Below are 24,756 nucleotides of genomic sequence, written 5' to 3'. Positions count from 1 at the left end.
ATCAAAGGAGATTTTCTAACTTCTCGTTTTACTTTCAGATGCAGAGAGAAATTGTGTATGCACGAGGAGATGGCCCTGGTGCCCCTCGACCGGGATCCACAGCCCATCCGCCCCACGGCATCCCAAACTCTCCACCATCCACTCCTGTGCCCCATTCCATGCCTCCTTCCCCATCCAGAATTCCTTATGGGGGCACCCGCCCCATGGTTGTTCCTGGCAACGCCACCATCCCCAGGGACAGACTCTCCAGCCTGCCGGTCTCCAGGTCCATCTCGCCTAGCCCGAGCGCCATCCTGGAAAGAAGGGATGTGAAGCCCGATGAAGACATGGGTGGCAAGAACATCGCCATGTACCGGAACGAGGGCTTCTATACCGATCCTTACCTTTATCACGAGGGGCGGATGAGCATCGCGTCTTCCCATGGCGGGCACCCGCTAGACGTCCCCGACCACATCATCGCGTATCACCGCACAGCGATCCGCTCAGCCAGTGCTTACTGCAACCCTTCTCTGCAAGCGGAGATGCACATGGAGCAGTCGCTGTACAGACAGAAATCTCGGAAATACCCAGAAAGCCACCTGCCGACCCTGGGCTCCAAAACGCCCCCCGCCTCTCCTCACCGAGTCAGCGACCTGAGGATGATAGACCTGCACGCCCACCATAACGCCCACGGGCCCCCTCACACCTTGCAGCCAGAGCGGGCCTCCCCGAGCCGCCAGACCTTCAAGAAGGAGCCGGGCACCTTGGTGTATATTGAAAAGCCACGGACCACTCCGGGATTAGCCAGCATTGTGGACTTCGGCCCTCCTCTCTTGGAGAAGCAAGTGTTTGCCTACAGCACTGCTACCATCCCCAAAGACAGAGAGACCAGGTAAGGTGGTGAGGGCGGCCCAGGGTGGTCTGTGCCTGTGAGTGGTTGAGGCCTGCCCTGCAGGGTCAAACCAAGGGGACAGAGGTTGGCTGAGCCCCAGCCCCCCCCCCCCCTGCAGCTGGGAGAAGCCACAGCTTCTGGGATCAAAGGCCATCCGGGTCTGCAAAGAGTTTCCACATAGGTGGGGGTCGGGTGACGCAGGCCAACAGCTGTGACAAATGGGGGGCGGTCCGTGGGAGCGTGCGGAGCGTGGGTCTAACAGCAGCATCGTTAGTGTAAATCCAAACAACAGGAAAGAAAATGGTGATAAGCAGAAACCTTTTGGACAAATGGATCAGGAGCTCATGGTAATTGATCTGCCAGTGAAAAGAAGGAGCGGGTGGGTTCAAGTTTTAACTGTCTGAAATGGCAGTTTGTGTTTTCCTGTGGAGTGCAGTTCTGCTTTCTCATCTGGCCTTGGGAAATGGAAAGAATGTGTCAATGACTGTCATCTAGGGTGATAAAGCACGAATTTGCATGCGAATAGGATGGTTTAGATTTAATACTCAGGAGTGGTAACTGAGATCAGCAAAAATTTTTTAGGGAATGAGACACTCTTGAGTATTTCAATTTCTTTTCTCATCTACTCTTTTTTGGTGTAACTTACCAGCCTAGTCCATTTGAAAGACCCTCCAAATCTCTTATAATAATAGGAAAGCTAATTTTGATAGAGGGAATGTCTCTAGCCTAAATCGATTGAAAGAAGCCAACATAATAAAAATCTAGTCAAGAAATGGAGTCTGAAAGAGGTAAGCGTTTTAATCATTTGTCATCTATGAATTCAAAAGGGGCGTGAGAAATAAGATTAAATATTCAGGGAATCAGCAGTTTATTAGAATCACTCTTCTCTGTTTCTCGCCAAAAAGATAGTATCACCTACATACTATCAGCATCCCCATATTTTTAAAAGATTCATTTATTTACTTTAGAAGGAGAGAGCAAGCACATGGGGGGAGGGGCAGAGGTTGAGGGAAAGAATCCTGAAGCAAGCTCCCCACTGAGCGTGGAGCCCAGCGCTGGGCTGGATCCCAGGACCCTGAGATCATCGCCCGACCCAAAAGCAAGAGTCGGCCGCCCAACCGATTCTCCATCCAGGCGCCCCTCATCATCCCAGTTTACAGATGCAGAAACCGAGGCTCAGAGAAGTTAAGTCCTTCCTCAAGGTCACAGTACGTGGCATAGAACATCCGTATCTGTTAAAGAATCCTGACCTTTTACCACCGTGACATAGTCTGCCAGATGAGTGGGACCCGTGAGCCACACCTGCACCCAGCAGAGAAGTCAGTGTAGGGGTGAATTCTGAACATTTCTACCAGAATTCTTAAATTGTTTCAGGTCTAGATGCTACGCAACTGCTCCTGAAGGATATCTACAGTCATAAACGGGGTAGCATTTGCATAATTATGCTGCTAAATATATATCGGCCATTTAAAATATAACTGCCCTAGCTAGTATATTAGCACAAGTATGCGGCGATGGGGGAAGAAAAAGTATCTTTGATAGGCATTTATTTCTGAAAAATGAATGCAAGTACTACGTCAAAGAAAAATTTTTCAAAACAGGAGCGCCAGAAACAACTACCAAAGCACGAAATCAGAGCCCATTGTTTGCGCCAAAAGCCGGCTCTTATCTTAGATTTAATCTGTTTATTTTAAGAGTTCAGCCCCTACAAGTCTACCTTCATGGCTGTGGAGTCATATCAAGCGCCAAACCCATGTCTGTCGCCCTTTCAGAATATTAAACAGCAAATACATCTTGAAAGCGCTTCTTCTCCAAAACTCTCAAGTGACATTTTACATCTAAGATGTGAAGCTACAAAACGCAGGGGACTGAGAAATCCGTGGCACTCCTTTCTTTTGGACCCTGCTGGGTTCAGGTGCCGTTCCAAGGAAATAGCCTGGATAACTGCAGGATGTTTGAAATCAGAGAGAAAAATTCTTTCTTTCTCATCTGCACTTAGGAAACCTCCCGTGGTAGCTTTTTTTCCATTCCTTTCCTTTTTTTTTTTTTTTTTGGAACATGATTTTATAACTGCTCTATTGACTTGAAAATGAAGAGTTAAGGATGAAGTCATTTCATCTCGGTCCTTGTATGTAGTCGTGTGTCTTGATCGGATGCATTTGGCTTCTCTTGTCTTACAAAGACACTTCCGGAAAGCATCTAGTGAGAACAAATTTTATATAGAAGATCTGGGGGTAGAGTCGTGTGTTTAGTAGAACACAGAGGACAGTAGGGCTCTCCTCCCAAGATGGCCATGGATTTGGGGGGTAGAGATGCAGGATACAGCCATGTTGACTTTTTTAAGACAGCAGGTTTCCTGTCTGCGCTTCTAGAAAGAAAAACGATCCCAAGTGAGAAGGTGGCTCTATCCAGATGAGTTCCCTTCAGCCAGGAGGCCAAGAAGAGAATGGTCCACATGGCTGTGAGGGAGTGCTGGGGGTTGGGGGGGTGGACAGTGTGTGACAGATGACTCAGTGTGTGAGGCTCTGTCTTCCCTAGGTTATAAAATTCCTTCATTAAATAGCATCGTTATTTCTATTCATGGCACATAAAGCAGCCCTCAAGAATTGTAAAAATCTAGGACATTTATGTTTTGCTACTTTCTATTTATAGTTTGGATCCTTTAATGTAAAATATCTTTATTGAAATTCAAGAGTGCTCATCGCAAAGTGACTAAGAGCTCCCTTTCCAAATGTATAACAGATTCCTTCTAATGTAGTGTTGTTCAAGACATGGTAAACTTGAACCGAGATCATATTTTTACATCATTCCACACCTACGATACCTAAATTCCACACGAGTCGAGAGTCCACTGGGGAGTAGATTCTCGCCTTGCCTCGGCGCCTCTGTCTGGAGAAAGAAAAGCCATGTGAGATGGCATCGTGATCTCTAAGAATTCCCCAGTTGAGAGAAGCAGAGGTCCCCGCCCGGGGCCCCTTAGAAGAGAAAAGAAACTTCTGTGTAGACTGAACAGTGCACGCTAACTGGTGTCCATTGTTATCACTTCATGTCACTTTTTTACTGGAGGAGGATTACGTGTTATTCTGCGGGTAGCTTCGAGGGGTGGAATGCCTCCTTGGTTGAACAGTGGATTGAGCGGAAGTCTGAGTTCAGATTTATGTCATTGAAAAATGTTCACAGTGACTGGCAGACCTTTGAAGATTTTCGAACTATGCTTTATCCTAAAATTGAGGATTAATTTGTTTTCCTTTTTCCAAGCGCATATTCAAAAGTGAGCCGCATCAGAAGCCTCTTAAGTGGTTAGACTTCAGATCTTTCTAGAACGAGGTGTCTTACCTTTGGCGCTTGTTGATATTTTGGGCCAGATGTTTTGTTGTTGGCTGGGTGGAGGGGCTCTTCGTGCCCTGAAGGATGTCTGGTGGTGTCTCTGGCTTCTTCCCTGCTAGATGCCGAAAGCAAACTACCCCAGCCCCGCCCCTCGTAAGGACAGTCAGAATGTCTGCAGACATTGTCAATTGCACTTCGTGCGGGGGTGGGGGGAGGTGCGGTGGTGGGGGTTAAGGGTTGGGGTCAGATGCAAAATGCCCCTGTCTGAGAAGCGCCGGTTCTCAAGGAAATTTGGACTTTTTCTGCTTAATGAAGTAGAGACACGGAAGAGTACCCCACACTCAGATAATGTAAATTGTGACATTCGTAAAACATGGATCTTGACAATCGTTACCCCAGTTCAGCCCTTCACCTCTTGGTGAAGCACCTTCACTACCGTGAAAACCTGCTCTTACGACCTTTGATTCAGTCCATCCGTGATCAACCATTCACTGAGGGGCAGCAGTGTGCCGTGTTCATGAACGGGAACTCCAAAGCCAGACTGCCTGGGGTTCACATCCCGGTTCTGACACTGGCTAGCAGTGGCGACCTTTGACAGGTTACTGAACCTCTGCCTCAGTTTGCTTATCTGTAAAATAGGTATAATAATAACACCTACCTCATGGGCTGGAACAACTCGTTACAATTAAGAGCGTGTGTTCCACATGGCAAGGAGTTGTGTGTTTCTGCTTCGAACAAAGCACCCTACTACATGCTGCTCACCAGAGATCAGTGTGGAGAGATGGCTAAGACCGGGACTGTGCCTAAAGAAGCAAGGAGTCGGATTGTCAAGTGTACCCCCAGGAAGAACAAAAAGCAGGTGGGCAGGTGTGGAGAAAATAAAACTAAGTGTGAACAGAGAAGAGAATTAGCTGGGCTTAAAGATCCAAGGTAGAATGTTTAGAATATCAAAGCCACTTTAAAATCCAGTTCAGGAGAGCAGTCAGAGTTCCATCTCTTCTGGGGTCCGGAAGCAGAAAGACAAGCCAGGATTAGGACATCCTTTTAAATGCGCCTAAGCTATGTGAGTGATGACAGAGATGCCTGACCAGGAAACACCGACATTATTAGGTCATCGGTTTTGCTGCCTAACAGTGCCTGACTGATTTCGGCTCTTGTCTGAACTGCTTTCCCACGTAGCTCTAATTATGGATCAATAAATGTTTATGGAGCCCCTCTTAAGTGCTGAGCTGCAGACTGGATGCTTTACAGCATAGAGAGAAACCTCGATGTGGTCCCCACGCACAAGGGATGTAAACTAGGGAGACAGTCATAAAACATGAAAAGTATGATACAAGTGATGCCACGGTTAAGCAGAAGAACTTCTGAGCTGAAAATGCAGGCTAAAAACGGTTTCATAGGAACCACCACACCAGTAGGATTTCTCTCATGGGTGATGCCCAGGGGTGCTTTCCTTGTCACCTGAGGGTGACACCGTCTCCTAGCAAAGCAAAAGGGAACACACCAGGTCAGTGAGAGGGGGATGTGTCTCTCCCCGGGCGCTGGAGCTCCAGGGGGAAGATCTGTTCTCCACATCTCCACGTCCAGCTGGAAAGTCAGGACACGTTTCACTTGAAAACAATGAGGAACAATGATCGCGCTAATAATACCCTGTAGGTTGAAGAGGCTTCCGTGGACCAGCTGGAAATCCAGCCACCATCTATTCCAAGTACGAAACAATGAAAGGACAAGTAAACTTTTCAATTACAAGGCTGTCATAATCTGGGGGACTGCTTGTACATAATTCATTCAAAAGAAGTGATACAGACAGTAATTGCTGTGAATTCAGAAAAAAAAAAAAAAAAAAAGAGCCCTTTCCCGAACTTGCGCTGGTCTGGGAGCTTTCGTGAGGATGTCGGAATGGACTGCGATTCAAGGGATATACACAATGAAATGAAAAGATGTCATTTGGAAAGACGGACTGATCTCTCTCTCAAATTTGCTGTTATTTCTGCTTTATGGTTCCAGACAAATAACACCTGCGCATGCTGTTCTGCTGGTCTCGGAAGCCAAATCGGTGTCAGTCCATCAAATTATTACTTCCTGCACAGGAATATAACGTCATGGTTAAGTAATATTTGCTTGTCGCTCCTTAGGCTGCCGGATTCAGGCGAGAGCTGACTGGTAAACATGATGCTTAACCATCGGACTAATTCGTGAAGCCAGTTCTGCTCTTACACAGGGATGTTCTAGCAGAACTACCGGCGGAATGAAAGCTTCGAGGTCTGTGTTACCTTAAGCAAACCAGTTTCTCAAAAGGGAAAGCCATCCTCTGTCACTAATTAGATGACATTAAAATGCACCCCGTATCTCCTTTGAATAGTCACGAGGTGCTGTCAGTCCGGTGGCTTAGACCCAAAACCAGAAGCAAAGCCAGAGTGACCTAAATGCTGTGCGATTCAGATAATCCCCTTCCCTTGCCTTCTTCAAAGAGAAGAAGAATACACGTTTAGGGATGGGTTCTATGGCAGGAGCCGCTCAGTGTGGAGTCAGTGTGGTTCCCATCCGGCCTGAAGATGGGGTATCTCCCAGTTCCCCGATGGCCCAGGAACTGGGTAATCCCGGGTCCTCGTGATGTCCAGGCCATATTTGAGCCTCTCTTGTGACTGGTGGCCCATCCGTCTGGAGGAGATCGCGGAGATTTTACACTTGGCTTTTCTTGAGTTTTGGGAGTTTTATTTTTCACGAGTGAAGTGTCAAAAATTTCGCCAGGTCTAAGCATTAATTCAAACGTTCAAAAATGGCGGGTCTACAGAAGTCAGGATTGGCCACCACACTCGTGTAGGGCCAGCTGGTATGAGGAGTAAACCCCTCCTCCCCCTCCCCGACCATCTTCAGACATGACCCAGGATCTGAGAGGCCACTCTGCTCCTCGCTGACTTTACAGGAGAATCAGACAAGAGATTTCCCACAGAGCCTGGCGTCTGGAGCTCTTCCAGCCAAATGATGTCGTTACTGTCAAACTGTGTCAATATTTTTTTTTTGTCTTTGTAATAAAAACAGTATGTCCCTCGCTCCTCCAGTAAACACAGACATCTAAGAAGGACGAAATGCAAAAAGACATTAGGGAGGCCAGCTCTAGGAAACGCCTCCCTTCTATCTCCTGAGTCTGTCTTTTGAGTTCACCCTAAGGTTTTCTACATCAAAAGCAGGAGGAAGCAGAGAGCGTATTTCTTTCTTTTTTTTTTTTTTTAAAGATTTTATTTATTTATCAGAGAGAGCAGGAGAGCGAGCGAGCACAGGCAGACAGAATGGCAGGCAGAGACAGAGGGAGAAGCAGGCTCCCTGCCGAGCAAGGAGCCCGATGTGGGACTCGATCCCCCAGGACGCCGGGATCATGACCTGAGCCGAAGGCAGCTGCTTAACCAACTGAGCCACCCAGGCATCCCCAGAGAGCGTATTTCCACAGCTCCTGTAGGACCCCTCAAGAGACCCATCTCTCCATCACCTCTGACACCATCTCTTGTTGGAAGATCGGTGGCAGGCCCCGGTCAGGCAGTTGGAACACGAACGAACGGCTCTTCGTACCGGTTTGTACCTGTGCAAAATCTGCAATGTCATTTCCAAAAGCATGAAGATGAAACATTACCTACCCTCAGGGAGGAGAAAGAAAATGCCAAGTAGGTGATTTCACAAGCCAGGGTGTAGGCTCATCCTGGGGAGCGAAGGTTCTCACCTCCAGGGAAATGAAGCGCCTCACCCCAGGTGGTGAGTCACTGTCCTTGGGAGGGCCCCTGCCTGGCTAAGCCTCCCTGCCCTTCGCGGTAATAGGGGGATGGTAGTATGACTTCTCGATGGTGCTTGAATGACATGGGCATACCCTGGGAAGTGACCTGGAAGGTTCTGTCAGAGCAGTGGGTGGCTCTGTTCCGTAGGGCCACTGGATCTGGCCCTTTGGATCTGAGCGACTGTGTCCTCACGCCTGATGTGGGCTGTATTCTGGTTCCAGCCAGTACAGTCTGCCCGGAAAGCAAGTTGTGAATCAGGTTAAAGGCTACCTGGAGAACTTCCTGGCGTTTTTGCTGTGCTGGGCAGAACGCTCTCGGGTGATCGGGCTCATGGGAGCGCGGAGCTGGGTGTGGCTGAGCTTAGCGTGACCTGCAGGGCCCACCTTGCCCCTCCCCCTCCCTTTTTTTTTTTTGGCTTGTCAAGATCACTAAACCAGAAGGGAAGAGAAACGGTGGAACCTAACTAAGTTCCTTCCAACCAGAAAATTCTGTAATTCTAGAATCCTAAGTCTGGCCGCATTTCAGACATGGTATGCTCTTGGAGGGTTGGGCATAAGGAAATGGGCACCTCTGTTTCACAAGGGGTGCCAGGCTTTGCAGGCCCCATCTCCTCTGTGCGCTGAAAGTTCATTCAGCCTTTTACGTAACGGGTCACGAGCTCCTGGTTCCCTGGCTTCCTGTGTTTGAATGTGTTGGGCCTTGCCTACCTCCGGGACTTTGCACATGCTCTCCCTCTGCCTCGTGCCTCCTTCTGCCCATGCGTGGTTATTGGCTCCTCACCGACGTCAGGCATTTACTCAACGCCGTCAGCTCAGTGAGACCTTTATTGGCCATCTACACACACACACACACACACACAATAGTATAATTCAATAAAATACCTGTTTCTACACAAGAGTATACACCTATGTTTATATGCTTACATATATGTTTTTCTCTCCTTCCTTAGTTTGTTGTACCCTCCCCTCATAAGCTCCATGAGAGCAAGCCCTTTGCTTGATTCGCCGCTGCATCCACAGCTCCTAGGTCTGTGCCTGGCACACAGTCGATGTCGGAACAAGGTTTGTGGGATGGATGAAGTCCAGGGGAGGAAAGGAAGCCTCGTGCATCCCTCGTGTCCCGCAGGCGATAACGTATTTGCCTGTGCGCTTTCTCCCTCGCCCTCATGAGAGAGGACAGCCCAGGGGGACAGGGAAGGCTGTTGTTATCCTAGTTGGACGGTTGAGGAAGTGGAGACTCGGAGATGTTCGTGTTGTGACATGGGAGTGCAGCTTTGTCCCCCCGGTGGGCAGCTGCAGGTCAGCTCGGGCTCTGTGTGTCCAGAGAGGCTGTCCCGTCTCAGTTGTGCAACTCAGGCGTGACCGCTTCATTCATCCCGTACTGGGGTCAGAGGCCTTGGCGTCCTCTTGATTGGTCTCTCTCCCACTCCCCATTTGGATAACCAGAGAAGGCTGTCCCTTACTCCAGCCCTCTTCCTCGAGCTTCCTGCTACCACACTGGTGGCGCCAGCTGCCACCCGTCTGCAAGGGTGGCCTCCGACCTGGTGTCCCTACCCTGTCCCCGCCCGCCTCTGGAGCCAGAGAACAAATCTAAATTAATGCCTGCTCCAGAATTGTTGCTTCCATTGAATGTTCTTAGTCTAATTCCACTGCCCTTGCTCCAGGACTCCCCTAGTGTGCTGTTCTTCTCTCTTTTCCTTCTGCTAAATCCTATTCTTTTGGGCTTCATTCACGTGTCTCCTAATAGGAGGTGTTGCTCTTCCCCAGCTGACACTGTCTGTGTCCGTCCTCCGGGGGCACCTGACCGCTAGGAGCACACGGACCTAGATCCCAGCCAGCTATGCCCACCCCTGCCCCACCCCCGTTGGGTCATCCAAAGTCTGGGATCAGCAAGAAAGACCAGTAGCATTTTCCCCCAGCACCTGTCATAGGGCTCACACTCAGTAGCAGTCACGGAAGTTATTGGCAATCAAATGTCACTTGAGTCCTTTCGGGTAAATAGCACCAGTTACAAGCTAATATGCGAAAAACTATTTATTCCAAGGAACACAGCATTCTCTTCACATCTCATCATGAGCTTTCATTTTCTTAGTGCCTCAGTGAGTTTATAAAGAAAGATTAGAAATAGCTTCCCCCCCCCCCCAGATCTTTATAAATGGGGCTCCATTTTTTGACTGTTTCTTTACAGGCGTCATTAGATGTGCATATCTTCGTGGCCATCAGTCAAAGGCAGAGCATTCCAGATGAACACTATTTGCTTTGGTCATTATTTCTTTGTTGAGTTGGGGAAAAGCTGGACTTTCCAGATCTAGACAGTAAAACCAAACCAAGTAAGAACCGAAAGTCAGAGTATGTCTGAAGAAGAGTCAAGCGTCTTGGAATGGCCAACTTGTGAAAGGGTTACCTGAGTAGACGTTGACGCTCTAAGAGATAATGAATTGGAATGGGACAGGGGGAGGCCAGCTTCCTGTGCTGAAGTCTTCCAAGGACGTGGGAATGTCCGAGATGCTGGTAGGGCATTTACAGGTGAGGAAGTCAGAATTCAGAAGCGTAGCAGATGTTGAACAGCTGGCCAGAACAATGGACTGAAGCAGTAAGAGGAAACATGGAGCATACCCAGTCTTCCTTCTCCACGGGCAGAGGATCAGGGGAGAGATAGCAGCCTTTAAGGTCAATGTTATCAACACCATTTCTTCGTGACCGTCTGTTTCTGGCTTTCGCCCAAGGACTGAGAACACAAGAAAGTGCCAGACATGGTTGCATGCAGTGGTTGGGGGACAACCTTAATGCGTACGGAACACGGCAGCCCCATGGCACTGGCCACGCCCACAGTGTCTCCTCAAGAAATCTAGAAGTTTCAGTGAGCAGTTAGATTGATGGGGCGTTTTCAGAGGAATGTTTTTAGTTATAGAATTCTTTCACCAATAGGTTAACTTCGGGCAGAAATAGAAAGTTCCCTGCTCGGAGTCCTATTTGAAGCTTTACCACAAATTCAGATCATTCGAATTCCAGTGTTCTGTTGAACTCTTCTGAAAACAGTGACTTTAATTACTTTGGGTTTTTTTTTCCCCCCTTCATACCAGAGAATCAGGGCATGAGCAAACAAGAGCATAGCCCAGCTTTAAGCCTGTTCGCTATTTCGTTCTGGAAAATGCCTTTGGCACTGCCAAGATTAAAGGATTTTAGTTCACTTAGATTTTCTCCCAGAAACAAACAAACAAACAAAAAAGTGACTCTGAGGAAGGAATGATGATGCTTTATTCACTGTCTCGTTCACACCAGCTTCTTTTGTGCCTAGCACAGATTAACGTGCTTGAAAACGTTTGCTGATGGCTTGTCTGCTGTTCATGACTTTTTTGTGGGGAGATGGAGAGCACAAGGAATGATCAGGAACAGATAGTAAAAATAGTCACAAAATACAGGAACTGGAAATGAATTGATGGGCCCCCTACTCCAGGGGGAAGCACTCCCAGAAGGCCAGCCCCCTACCCCCCAATCATGGCTGTTACTGACTCTCCTGAGCCAGTGGGCTCAGCGTTGGTAACTGACTCGGGAGGTGAACGACCCTCCACCGGGGTTGGTCCCATCAGCTCAGCCAGCTGTTTTCCCTCAGCTCCCCGACACTCCTCCTGGATGGCTAAAAACATACCTTTAGGGATTCCTTATAAAATTACCAGTCTCCTAGTTGTTACGGCACAGACTTGTTTTTTTAATAGTCATTCATTTACCTAGAGATAAGACAGTAAGGACTTAATTCAGGTTTAATGAGGCCTGGGTCAGCACAGAGGCCAGTCCCGGGTCAAAAAAAGGCTGAAGGTGAAAACTTGAATCCAAAAGTTGGATAAGTGGAGTTACTGGCTAAACGTCTTCCCCCCAAATCAGACTCTTTCCTTCCCTGCCCTCGGAAGGCAGAGAGCAGACCACGCACAGTCTGGGCTTTGCCTCATCGGAGGCGGACGTGGGCTTTCAAGGGAAGCTGGTTGTAGCAGAGGGAGTTTAAATACTGGGATCAGCACTTTCCCTGGATTGGACTTGAATTTTTTTATTAATATTATGCTTGGGCCCCAGGAAGATGCATTCATCCAGGCTGACTTAACGGCCCTAAATGACTAGTTAACCATACATACTAATCACATAAATATGGCTTATGGAATGATACAAAAAGGTTTATGAAATCACTTTTAAACCATCTTTTCAACAGTAATTATACCAGTCCTGTAATACCTTAAGCCAAGGAATATTGGCAAGCATTGGCTGAAATGTCTTTAATATTCTGATGGTTATCGTACAGAATTGCCACTGCAACAAAATGACAGGGTCGTATTTAATTTCTCGTCTTCCGCTGCGTTTCTCTTTTCTCCTTTTCGCATTAAAACATACTTCATAACATTTCATCATGGGAGAAGGCTGCATAAGTTTCCAGTCGCTGTAATTTAGTTAAACCATAAAATTGTTTCCAGATTACCAACCATGAAATGGAAAGACAATCTTATTTATGAATTTATAAATCAGATAATCTCCCTCAAATGAATCCTGAAACCAGAAACACTTTGATGATTAAATAGGAGGGGAAAAAGTTTTCTCATTACCATGTGTCAAAAGAATTGTATTTTTGTAAAGCAGTTTTGGTCGAGGCAGTGGAACACGTGGGTACGATCACATGGGTTGGTCACGTGCACGCCACGCTGTTTCCTGGACAATGGGAGAGAGTTGTCTCCTGACCTTGGCCGTCAGGCTCAAGTATTCTCTATTCTCAGGGCTCTGACAGATCATGTCTCCTTCCTGGTGGCCCCACCAGTGACATAGCCTAGAGGAGGCCATGCAGAGAGCTTTGACAGCCGTCCTCAGAGAGAGAAAGGGAGAACCAAATGTGTATGTATAGAGCCGAGAATAGAGCTTTGCTCCAGAGCATCCAAAACTTCTATCCCAGGCAGTTGGGGGATGATGTCAACATAATGTCTGATGAGGAAGGAAGAGTGGAGTGAGATTTGGGTATTGTCTTTCTCTGCATCCTAAAACCACCATGCAGGGAAGCCCAGTGAGCAGCTGAGTACCCACTGAGCCAAGGAAAAAGCCAATAAAGGCATGTACGAAGCCCTTCAGATGCCTGTGTGGAGAGGACCCATGGGGATGAATCAGTTGAAGAGCAGTGTTCTGACTCTGAATGATTCGGGCGCTTTGCTTGGATTTGATGCTGCTGCCCTCCCTTGTTAAACGGGGTAGTGAAAGCTGGTGACCAGAGAGTGATCAGAAAGGGCCCTGTTCGGGGTTGCGCGTAGAGCCAGTGTTGGAATCCCTTCCACCATTTCCTCTTGTCAGATTCTCACTTAATGCTTTATAGTCGTAGACATAGCTGGTTCTCACCATCGCTGTCGCCTGTCTGGTTAGGTTGTCACCGTGCCTTCCTATCCCACGCTCCAGCTTCACAGGCTCCTTTAAGCCATTTCCTAACCAAGGCTGCCTAGACTCTAAAAATGAGGTGTCACTCAAGGAAGGAAGGCGGGGTGGCCGGGAGGGATCTTCTGCACGTGCCTAGGATTGAGTAAGAGCCATGAACTAGTACCATCTCAAGGAGCTCTGAGTGCCCCTCTACTCGAGGTCATGAGCTTGACTCCAGCATTACTGTGGGAAGAATGGGGGCCCGGGATGACTTTCTTCTGCTGCTCGGCAGATCTCCTGGACATCATTCATTTCCCAAGAGCCCATTTGTCTAAGTCTTTTTCTCCCACTCAGCAGGCAGCATGACCAACCACCACTTTCCTTGGCCACTTGGGTTTGATAAACTTGGGATTGCCATTAGAGGTTCACTAACCTGATTTCTTGATTAGAATTTCTTACTGAGTTCTCTGTTTGCGACATGCACTGTCTAATGGCAGAGAGGAGGCCAAAAACACAGGTAAGACTCAAAACGCTATGCCACTCAGTTCAGCCTTCACTACTCTGCCTGGAAGCAACTGGAAAGTCACTCCAGGAACTTCCACTCTATTTGCAATTTTTTCTCTCTACCATAGTTTCTTGCAGTAGAACAAAGAGATCATACTATTTAGCACGTCGGCTGGATACTTTTCCTTACTGTGTTCACAACCAGTGACTATTCAGATTGCGTGACTTCCATCCGAGAAACTCGGGATTGTGTCAGAACCATCCATTTTAACCTAAAGAAAACGCATGCGACTGTGAAGTCAAAGTCATAATTGTGCAGTTAAGCTCAGTGTTTCATATGGCGCTACGGGTTGTACTCCCAAGACAAAAAGCAAGGCCAGAGGTTTTTATACAGACAGAATTACCTTTGCGAAGTTGGAGATACAGATACGTCATCTCTCGATTAGTCCAGCTCAACCAGCTGTTTGTTCTCTAGCACAAGAACAGGCCGCCATGTTTTTTTCCATGCAATACCAGATAAAGAAGTCAGCTTGTGCTTAAAAGCTACAATGTCTGAATATGCTGTTTGTAGTACGGGAATCCCCAGGGCTAACACTACCGGGGGCCTGTGGGGTGAGGAACCGTGGTGGAGAGCGGGGTCACGTCTTTGTCTCGAGCCATCCCCCGCTGGGACACCTGCTGAGGGTATACGTTGGCGGACAAGGTACCCCCACTACTCAGATTGTTCTCCGCTGTCTCCCTTGTCTTGTTTGAAACTACCACGTAAGTGTCATTGCGTTTCACTGGCAGTGACAGCCATTGCTGCCCACCATGCCCACTCTGTCGTGGTGGTGTTTTTATCATGTGCTGGAAATAACAGTCATCGTTCTGCGAAACTGCCATTGGCCAGGGCTCGGAGAGGGGAGCCTGTGTGAAAGGCCAGACGGACGGTGCCGTGACCTCAAAGAGCCCCAAACAGAGGGAGGCAGTGTCTGTGCACGGTTCCTCATGGGGGGATTTTTCACTTGTGTCTTCGGATGGTCAAGTTGTCAGGGATATTTGTCTTCCTGCTGGATCCTGTGAAAGCCCCCAGATTAAGGTTCCTACGACATTAGACTCGGCAGCCCCTTCCCCCAAGTCAGACAGTAATTCCAGTCCTGTTTTTCCTTCGGAGACATCCATTTGTGTCGCTCTTGGGCTGTACAATTTGTACTCCACACTCAGCCAGAACCAAAACCTCATTGACACCAAAACCTCGGTGACAGCCTTCCAGCCCATGAGGACAGCTTGCAAGTCTGTGCCACCGGGCCCCAGCTAGCCTAGGACATGGCCGGTGTCAGCGATCAATTTGCAACAGCAGGGCCGAAATTCACAAAAACACGGCGGACAGAGTCCTTTCAGAAGGAAGCACTTTTCTGTTTTCCAGGAGGCCTGGGCTAGCTCCTCTGTCTGGTGTTGTGTTTTTTTGTTGTTGTTGTGGTTTTTTTTTTTTTTTTTTTTTTTTTTCCAGTGAGCTCAGTGGGTTAATATTAAACTCTGATCATTGAATCTTGAACCCAGCAAGGATTTGTAGGCTGTTCACATCCCGGGGGCCAGGATGCGATGAACTTTGGCAGCCTCCTGGGTGGTCCATTTTATAACCCTCCGCGGATCATTCACCTAGACAAACCAGTCTGAAAGTCAATAATAGCTTTAACCAACGATTCTCTTGTTTTACAGAGAGAGGATGCAAGCCATGGAGAAACAGATTGCCAGTTTAACTGGCCTTGTTCAGTCGGCGCTTTTTAAAGGGCCCATTACAAGTAATAGCAAAGATGCGTCTAGGTAAAAAGAAGAAAGCAAACCAATGAAAAATAATTCGATCTGTTTCTCTTTAATCATTATGATAATCCATTCATTCAAATCCGTTTTCCTTGTAATCATCTCAAGGCTGAAAATATTCCCATCTCTATGAATCATGGTGTGTTTGTTTGTTTTCCTTCTGGTAATTCTTGGTCGAAGGTAACACTTTGGCCCAAGAAGGGTAAATGGGCTTCCCAGTGCATGTGGCTTCACGGACCACGGCGCCCGTGCCCGCGAGCGCCATCCACTCGTCTCCACGTCCGCCTCATCTGAAAGTCATGAGTGCTGCTCGGCTGCATTCCACCCGCAGTGGCAAGTCCACACCTGGGAAGCCTCTTCCATTCTGGCCGGTGGTGATGCTGATGCTCAAATACCCTCATTGCTTGATACCATCACGAGCTGCTGCTAATCGCTTAGAATAGTGAATGGAAGGGGCCCAAAAAAAAAAAAAAAAAAAAAAAAAGAATTTTGGAAACTGTGTAGCTGACTCTCTTTTTCTTTTATTCAGTGAGAAAATGATGAAAACCACAGCCAATAAGAGCCACACGGAGAGCGCAGGTAAGTGTTTTTCCGAGCCTCGGTGGGCTGCCTTGGATTCGCTTTGGCTGGTTTCGGAGCATTTAACATTTCTCTACGTCGCATAATTGGTTGGATTTCAGAGGCTTTCTGGATAACGCCCCCCCCCCAACCCCAACCACCACCAACACCCCCTTCCCAGCTTAATGCTGAAATTCCAGAGTAGTCACTAATTAATTCGGGGGGAGGGCGTGGCCTGAGCCCTTTGGTCCTCTCCATTCTGTTTTTCTTTGTCCATTCACTCTTCTTTCATTTATTCAACTATATGGTCCCGCATCCGACAAATAGGTGTGCCTGGCACTGGGCAAGGACAGTGGGCATCCTTGAGACAGGGCTGCCCGCCTAGAATTCCTAAGCCTATGGGGAAAACAGATCCAGAACCAGGAATTACGAGTGGTAAGACGGAGTGCAGGGTGAATATTTAACCGACAGATCTGGCCTCGACTGAGACCTTGCCCGGAGGAAGTGACAGAGGCTGAGGCCCCAAGGATGAATGGGGACCACTTAGGTGAGTGAGAGGGGACAGTAAGAGTGGACGCAGGAGGCAGGGAGGCATGTGTAAATGCTGGGGAAAGGAATTTAGATGTTATTCTAAGTGCAAAGGGAAGCCGTTGGAATGTTCCACAGGGAGGAAGGAGCTCAGCCCAGCTAAAGAATGGGAATGCACTGGAAGGGAGCCCGTGGTCAAGGTGGAAGGTGTGCTCCGACCAGGGCCAGTTTTGTAAATGCCAGCATTCCCCCCCCTAGAAGACCCAGTTATGTTCCCAGTGGAGTTCACCAATATCCACGTTTATTTGATGTCCACTTTATGTGGCCGGCTCAAGGCAGGCCTCCTCTCAAGAAAATGAGATCTTCTCTTGCGTTGGATTAGAAATAGAAATTATTACCAGGGACATGTTCAGCTACTGAATGACACAGGAAGCATGTGGCCAGTTGGGTGAAACCCCTAATTTTGGGGAAGCCGCAGCATGTTACACAGCATAGTAGAACGGACAGATCTCGGGGCTGCCCCTGAGACCTCTGGTCGATCTGGTTCCTCCCTGGCTAAGTACAGACAGTTCAGCTGTGAAGCCGGCCGGGCTGGACGTCCAGTGTTTCCAGGCCTCATGGGATTTGTCGGTTTACTTAGAAATCAATCGGTGACCTTGGCCGCAGCCAGAGAATTATTTTGCGGAAATTGCTAAACTTGGCTTCAGACCAGTTGCCAGTTTGTTTGGAAGATGTCTGTTGGTTCATTTATTTTCTCATCTATTGTGAATGTAAGGGGGCGGTGGGCGCGGAGAGGAATCTATTGAACTCGAAGAAGCAGAGTAATAAGGTGGTTAGCCGGGGCTGAAAGTTGGGGGAAATGGAGAGGAGTTGGTCAAAAGTGTCAGCTTCCAGTTAGAAGATGCACAAGTTCTGGGGCATCTAATATGAGCACAGCGTTGTGATTATAGAGAACACTTCTCAGCTATATACTCGGAAGTTGCCAAGAGAGTAGATCTTAAACGTTCTCACCACAGAAAGGAAGCGGCAATTACGGGACATATGATGGGCGTGTAGTGATCATACTGTAATATGTAAGTGTATCATCAAATCAACACATAGTACATCTTAAAGTTACACAGTGTTCTGTGTCAATTACACGTCCATGAAGCTGGCGAGAACAAAGGGGGCCTGGTGAACTCATGAACGCCACAGCCTTCCGGGCCCCTGGATTCTATTCTAGGAACACTGAGTACCCAGTGCTGTTGTTCTAATCGAGATGCACACACTCTTTTACATTCTCCTTTTCCTCCCTTTCACTTTGGGTGACATCATCCTCATAATCGCAGGAAATGTTTCGGGGGTGTCTCCTACGTGCCGGGCACTGTTCTGGGTTGTGTTTCATGCCGGAACTCATTAGGTCCTGATGCCTCTCCCCTAGATGGGTACAGTTGTTACTCCCACGCTCCAGATGAGAGCACTAAACGCATGTCCTCACACGACACGTACTCACGTGGTGGTCTCCCCTGCCCCCACCTGTCATTTTACCTCATTCTTCTGTGTTAAGTTGCCCCAGTCTCTCTAAAGCTATGTAGGTCGTTTTCACTGCTTTGTTGCAAAAGATTTTATGATGGTTTTGGAGCAAAGGGAAAGGAGCAGGTGTGATATCCCCAGGAAGCATTTCCCAAAGTGGAATCAGTAGGTCCAGAGGGATGAACTTGAGCAGCGTGGGCACCGTGCTGCCAGTTTTCTCCTCCACAAGGGCTGAGTCGGTTGGTGATGCCGCCGGCAACTGCACATGCATTGCCGCGTCCCCGTGTCCCTCCTGAGTTTGGTCCCTCTCATTCTCATAGGTCACGGCTAGACGTGGTGCACGGGGCTTTCGTTGTCATAGCAGCCTTGTACAGTGCGCAGAATGTTTGAATTCTTCTGGAATCCTAGGAAGTAAGCTACAAGACCGAAAGTATTATCCCCCTCCCACAGTCAGGTCCACGGAAGAGACATCAAGGAGCTCTTTGGGCCAAGGGTGGATCAAAAAGGGAAAACCAGATTTCTGGTTACTCAAGGAATATTGGGTTTACGGTGGATCTAAGAGAACCAAAGAAGCCTCCCATTTCAAAGACATACCACGGGTCTTTTATTGTACATTCTGTCATTTTATACACATTATCCTGTAAGGAAGATACGAGCCACACCGCTAGGGGGCGTCACGGTCAGTCCCGCCGGTTCCCAAGCCCGTGTTCTTTCCGTCATGACAGGATACATGAAGCTCGCATCAAATTTGCGTTAATAAGATTCATCTGACAGTATACTTGACCTCTGGCAGATCTGGGAGGAGGTGGGGGAAGGGCGACATGCATAGAAAGGAGTGAGGTTGTGTGGACTAGTGTGTGCGCGCCGGGAGCAGAATATGCGTGCCTCCTGTGTGGGTGTGGAGAGCACATCCCGGTCCTGTGCATCGCCTCTGAAGGGGAGCTCGTTTCACACTCTGGGTTCCCACCCACCGAATTCAGCTCCATCTTTTAGATTTCGGGGCCCCTGCCTCTTGACCTCAGCCCGTTGCTGTGAGTCTCGGCTTTTCTATTGCCTGACACTCCCAGGTGAGGCGGGGAAGCTGGCAGGGTCTCCTCTTGCCCACTCTGCTCAGAGAAATAGTAATCACAGTTCCCTGCATTGGCCTGGTTCACCAGGATGAGCAGTTCACATGCTTTAGTTCCACGGTCTTCCCCATAGCCCACTGACCCACTTGACAGATAAGGAAACTGAGAAAGAGGTCGTGTTACCTACCTGAGGTCATACAGCTCGGATGTTGGATACTGAGAATAATTTCCAAGATTCCCATTTAAATAATTGAGTGGATAATAGTGCCACTGGCCAAAATCAGGCCTCTGGAGACAAAGAGGGTTGGGGAAGAGGAAGAGAAATCATGACTTTGACCTGCTCGTAGAGGAGCCCTGGATCAATGTCAAGGTCTTGGTGTGTGCATGCGAAGAGACCTGGAGGCTGGAGACAAAGATGTGGGAGACATTTGTCGGTGGTCCTAGTAGACGTGACCTCCCTGGGAAATGTGTCCGGTCAGAGGAGAAGCTTCCCAAGGGAGCACACCAGGATTTAAACAACTGGCTGAGGAAGAAATGAGGAAAGACAGTGTCCGAGACGGAGTGGCAGAGAGGTAAAAAGAAAGGAGACAGGAGAGTTTAAAACTGACTGAGAAAGAAGGGAGTGAGGCAAAGCCCGATGTTGCCCATTGTCGCATTGCCCCACATCTGTGGGACTGACACCTGACCACTGGCCGTCTTACAGGGAGCCACCAAGTGGGTGATGGAGATAGAAACCAGATGTAGTAAATTAGATGGTAAAGAAATTAGACAGATGAGTGTGGATTTCGTAGAGAAATTTGGGGACAGACGATGCTTTTGAGAACCAGTGATTGGCATTCAGCTCTACCAGATGGTGCGTGCCCTGTCGCTCTCACCGTGTTAAGAAGAGGGGACAGAGAAGGCATGTGTGTCTTCTTTTGGCTGAAGAAGAGCAGAGAAATTCTTAACCCCAAGTCGGGGGTGATTAATGAGCCCTGTGTCCTTTTCGTTGGAGAAATACCTCGATGGTACCATTTGTGGTACACCTGATGCCGTATGCTGTCCGTGTGCGTGTGTGTGTGTGTGTGTGTGTGTGTTGGTGGCACATCCGCGTGTGTCTCTGCCTGTGGGCACAGAGCCTGCTCCAGTGGCCTGGCTGATTCTAAAAGGAAAACGTCCAGTGTGTTGTGATCAGCCTCGGAATCCTTGATCTCGAAGGTGCTTGTTCATTGGGACATGCTGAGTTACTGGATGTCCTCGTACCAGAGACCTTCCCAGTTGGAGAATATGCTCTGGGACCACTGCAGAGATCGCAAGTCTTCCTCTTCCGGGGGGTGATTTCAGATATGCGGGACAGCAGTCCCGCATTGGTCAGAGTCATGGTCAGGATGGTAGGAGTGGCCAATCAGCTTGTACAAGTAACAAACAGCTCTTTGTCTGCCCTGCTGGGGTCCCTTCGGAAATCCTTCTAATGCTTTGCGTTCTGTTCTCCTGACTGCCCCAAGGGGGCTGAGAGAGGGCTGGTCTTCGGAGGGTGAGGAATTTGGTGGACCATCAGCGCCCATGGACATTGCTGGGAGCCGCAAGAGGACAGCTGTGAGCGCTCCCTGGCCCACGGGCGTGTCAGCCACCCCACCCCCCGCAGCAATTCCCTTGAGGCTAGGCTGTGTGCGCTGGGGAAGGACTTCCCTGCGTGCTGAGCCCAGATGGAGAGAGAGGCCACTGTGTGCAGCCACTTCAGAGTGTGCAAAGCAGCAACAGGGTTTGGTCCCGGAAGGGCTGCCTGCCCTATTGCAGACTATCCTTTACAGAAAAGAGAACTAACCAGAAGAGGGTGTGTGCGGGTGCTCACACCTGTGTGTGTGCGTGTGTGTGTGTGTGTGTGTGTGATATAAATTCGGTCTACTCTGGATGCTTCTTCCAGAGAACTCCATTGTCTTGTGAAGACAGTGGTACCTCCTTTTGATTCCTGTACCTTGCTGATCCTGTAAATCCTACTCGAGATCCTTGGGGAGGCATTTTCTGAATCAGACTCGGTCAAATCAGGCCCTTCCCAGATGGACTTGGGAAATCCATGAGGCTTGTTTAAGTTGGCCCCAAGAAGCACAAGTTTACGGCAGCTCAAGAAGTATTGAGGAGGATTTTCTTCCTGCTGCCTTTTTTGTTTGCTCTCCTAGAGAATTTTTGAACCAAGCCTGATTGTCTCAGTAAACGAGATGTGAGCAGAAGTCCTGCTTCTTTTGGTCTGAAAACCCACAGGGATTCACAAGAAGACCCTCTTCTTACTACTTTCCCCTTGGTGACTGGGCTGAATCTGCCCAGCACTAAGTATCTGTTGTCCAGATAATACATCCGACCATGACAGCACCCAGTATTAGGTCCCAGACTTTTAAAAAAAACTGTATTTTCTATTATAAAAATGTATTTTCTATTATAAAATTACAGATATTCACCATGCAGATTTAATGATACAAAAAGTAGAAATATAAACATATATAAAACTCAGGGCACTTGGGTGGCTCAGGCAGTTGGGCGACCAACTCTTGATCTCAGCTCAGGTCTTGTTCTAACGGTTATGAGTTCAAGCCTTGTAAGGGGCTCCATGTCTGGTGTGGAGCCTACCAAAAAAATAATAAGTAAATGTGTGTGTGTGTGTGTGTGTGTGTGTGTGTGTACACACATATATATTATATATATATGTAAGTAAATATGTATTTTTGAATTAAATAGATTTTTTATATATCATGGAATACTAGCAGCTAGAAAGAATGTTAATACTTTGTTATAGATACATCTAATCTTTTCTCTGTGCAAACTTGTATAGAGGAAGGAAGGAAAGAAGGGGAAAGGGTAGGGAACAGAAAGGAAAGGAAAAATTTAGCTTCCTTAATGTGGCATCAGTTCTGTGTTCTGCCTTCTACAACATGACATTTACAGACTGCATAGTATAACCTTGCATGAATGTGCCATCATTTAAACCCAATTCTTTTTTTGTTTTTCCCCTGCCATTTAGAGGACCGACATAATTAAAATTTTTTTCATACTGAAGGAGTTACTGGTGATCTGTTTTGGGATGAGACTCAGAGCTCCCACTTTCTGGGACCCTGAAGTTCTTGGCTCTTCTTTTCTCCTAGGAATGCTGCATGTTTCCGGAGGCAAGACTGTGGGCGCCCTGGAGTCCTCGGGGGTGTCCAGCCAGCCCTTGCCTGCCAGCCCCTCGGCTCTGCACATGAGCCTGCTCGACATGAGGCGGAGTGTGGCCGAACTCAGGCTCCAGCTCCAGCAGATGCGACAGCTCCAGGTACCCGCCCAGTTCCGCGTGGAGGGCGTCCTATGGCTTAGCTCCCCAGAGTCTGCATACTCCTCCCAACATTCCCAGCCCCTTAGCCCCTTCGCCAGGCTCTCTCCACCCTGTGTTCCTAAGGGCAAACTGAAGACCTAAAGAGGAGCCCCATCGAGGCATGGTTTCCTCTCTCACACACACAAAATCGGTCTAGATCCTTCCACCGCAGCTCGAGTCAGTCTGTTACCACTTCTGGAAGCGAGGTGAAAAACCATTAAACATTTGGTTTTTTGGAGGACAGCTAGAAAAAAAGGAGCCCATGGAGCATCTAATAGCCAGTTAAAACTTCCTGCTTGCAAGTGTTTTGGCTCCTTGGTCCTCCTCAGGGAGCATGCGCGAAGGTGGGACAGGCACCTGCGCTGTTTTTGCAAAGAACTATGATGTACTTAGAAGTATGACTTTAGAATAGATGATGAATTCATAAGGAAAAGAAGCCGTCGTGGAAGACTGGTTGAGAATCACATCTGCATTTTATCTCCTTACCTTTTTCCATTTATTTGGTAACATACAAACAGTGCGGGAATCTAAAGGGAGGGAAAATGACCCTCTGTGTCACCAGTCTGGGGGAATCCGTCCCATCGGTCTGATGAAGCAGAGAAATGTTTTGTGGGGTTCTGAGTAGAAGGAACTGGGGCTATGCATTTCTTTATGAGATTGCTTTCCGAGACCTTTCTGGATGCTTCCTATGTCAGCCTCATGGCCCCTGCCTTTGGGGCAGGTTGGTCATTGAGGATGTGGTGCCGGCTTGGGCTCCATGTGGGGATCTTCCCGATTTCAGGAAGCTCATCTTCTAAACAGCGTGGTGTCCTCAGAGCTGGTCAGGGAGGGGTGGTAGCAGGGAAGAGCTTCCTATCACAGCTTCGCTTCCCCTTCTGCTTGCTCATGGTTGATCCCCACGATTCTCACCACCTAGTTAAAGCTAAGATGGTGATTTCGCAACCCGACAGCACTAGAGCCTAGGGTTTTTCTGGAAACCAAGGTTTTATCTGAAATTTTAGTATTCATTCTAAAAAATGTTGTTGGAAAGTATTAAAAACCAATGATTTAGTACCCTGCAAATGTGCTGGCCAGAATGGGTCTGCTGCGTCCCAGGTCCTTCCTTGGGATTTTTTTTTTTGGAGGGTAAGCCCCTTCTCACGTGGCTACTGCCCATTAGTGCCACCTGCTGGCCATTTGGAAATTATCTCTCCTCCCTGGACCCTCACAAGAATTCCTAAATCTTGTGTGTGCTTTCCAAAGCAAGCAGGTGTTGGCATGGTGGGGTTGGGGGGGTGGGGAGTAGGTAGAATTGCTTCAGTCTAAGTACCAGGCTTCCTCTGAAGTGTGGCTCATTCAATATGGAGGGTGACGTGTGTGCCTGTAGCATCACCCTGGCCTTGTTTGGTTTTCCAGCCGGTGAGGGGTGGGGGGTTTCCCACAGCCCGCCTCTCCGGGTGAACCTTGAACTGTGGTAGCTCGGTTTCAGAACTATCCGTCCTCAAGCAATGTGGTTCTTCGGTCAAGGTCTGGGAATGCTATCTTAACCACACAGGTTCCTTTATTGCCCCGAGATTGCTCGGCCTCTCTGGCAAGGGGTGGGGGTGGGGTATTAACAACAAAGCAAATACTCTCTTGAGCTTTGACATGTGTGCAGTTCTAAAGAGCAGAGACATAGGGGAGGCTTAAACATTTTGTTGCCCAGCCGATGGTGGTTGTTTCTACCTCAGTCTTTGTATTTTGTTCTTTGAAATTTGTCCCCATCAGCCTTCCTTCCTGTCTTTTCAATCAGGGGAGTCTGTCTGGTTAAGACAAAACCAGTTTAGAATAATTAAGCCATCTCAGCACCGATTCTCCTTCGGCGTATGTGTTATACACTGAAAAGGAAGTGCAACCCCAACGTGATTATAAGTCCAAGAATGGAACTATCATTAGAAATATACGGAACTCCGTGGAGGAGTCTCCAAAGAACAAAAATTGAATTAGAAATTCAAATGTTCTTTGAACTGTGTTATAAAATAGGGAAACTGAATGAAATCTTTTGTGCTTGGCAGCCGGCTCTAGTAATTAGATAATTAAATCACTGGAAAATCCTAGACTGTAGAGCGTATCCTATTTGAGCATTTTATTTTCAGAATTGATGGAT

At 48.1% G+C, this 24,756-nt stretch overlaps 1 protein-coding gene across 1 annotated transcript in view; it reads left to right on the top strand.

Annotated features, from left to right (window-relative positions):
- Positions 1 to 24,756, top strand: part of KIAA1217 (KIAA1217 ortholog) — a 290,673-nt gene that overhangs the window by 229,112 nt on the left and 36,805 nt on the right. The window contains 4 exon segments of the mRNA XM_004757614.3: positions 39 to 871; positions 15,546 to 15,650; positions 16,177 to 16,226; positions 22,426 to 22,592. Coding sequence (XP_004757671.3) covers positions 39 to 871; positions 15,546 to 15,650; positions 16,177 to 16,226; positions 22,426 to 22,592 — 1,155 coding nt within the window.

This window comes from Mustela putorius, unplaced genomic scaffold (genome assembly GCF_011764305.1).
Source record: "Mustela putorius furo isolate JIRA1106 unplaced genomic scaffold, ASM1176430v1.1 tig00000827_pilon_pilon_pilon, whole genome shotgun sequence".
In the NCBI taxonomy this organism is placed as follows: Eukaryota; Metazoa; Chordata; class Mammalia; order Carnivora; family Mustelidae; genus Mustela; species Mustela putorius.
This window is presented reverse-complemented; position numbering and strand designations above follow the sequence as displayed.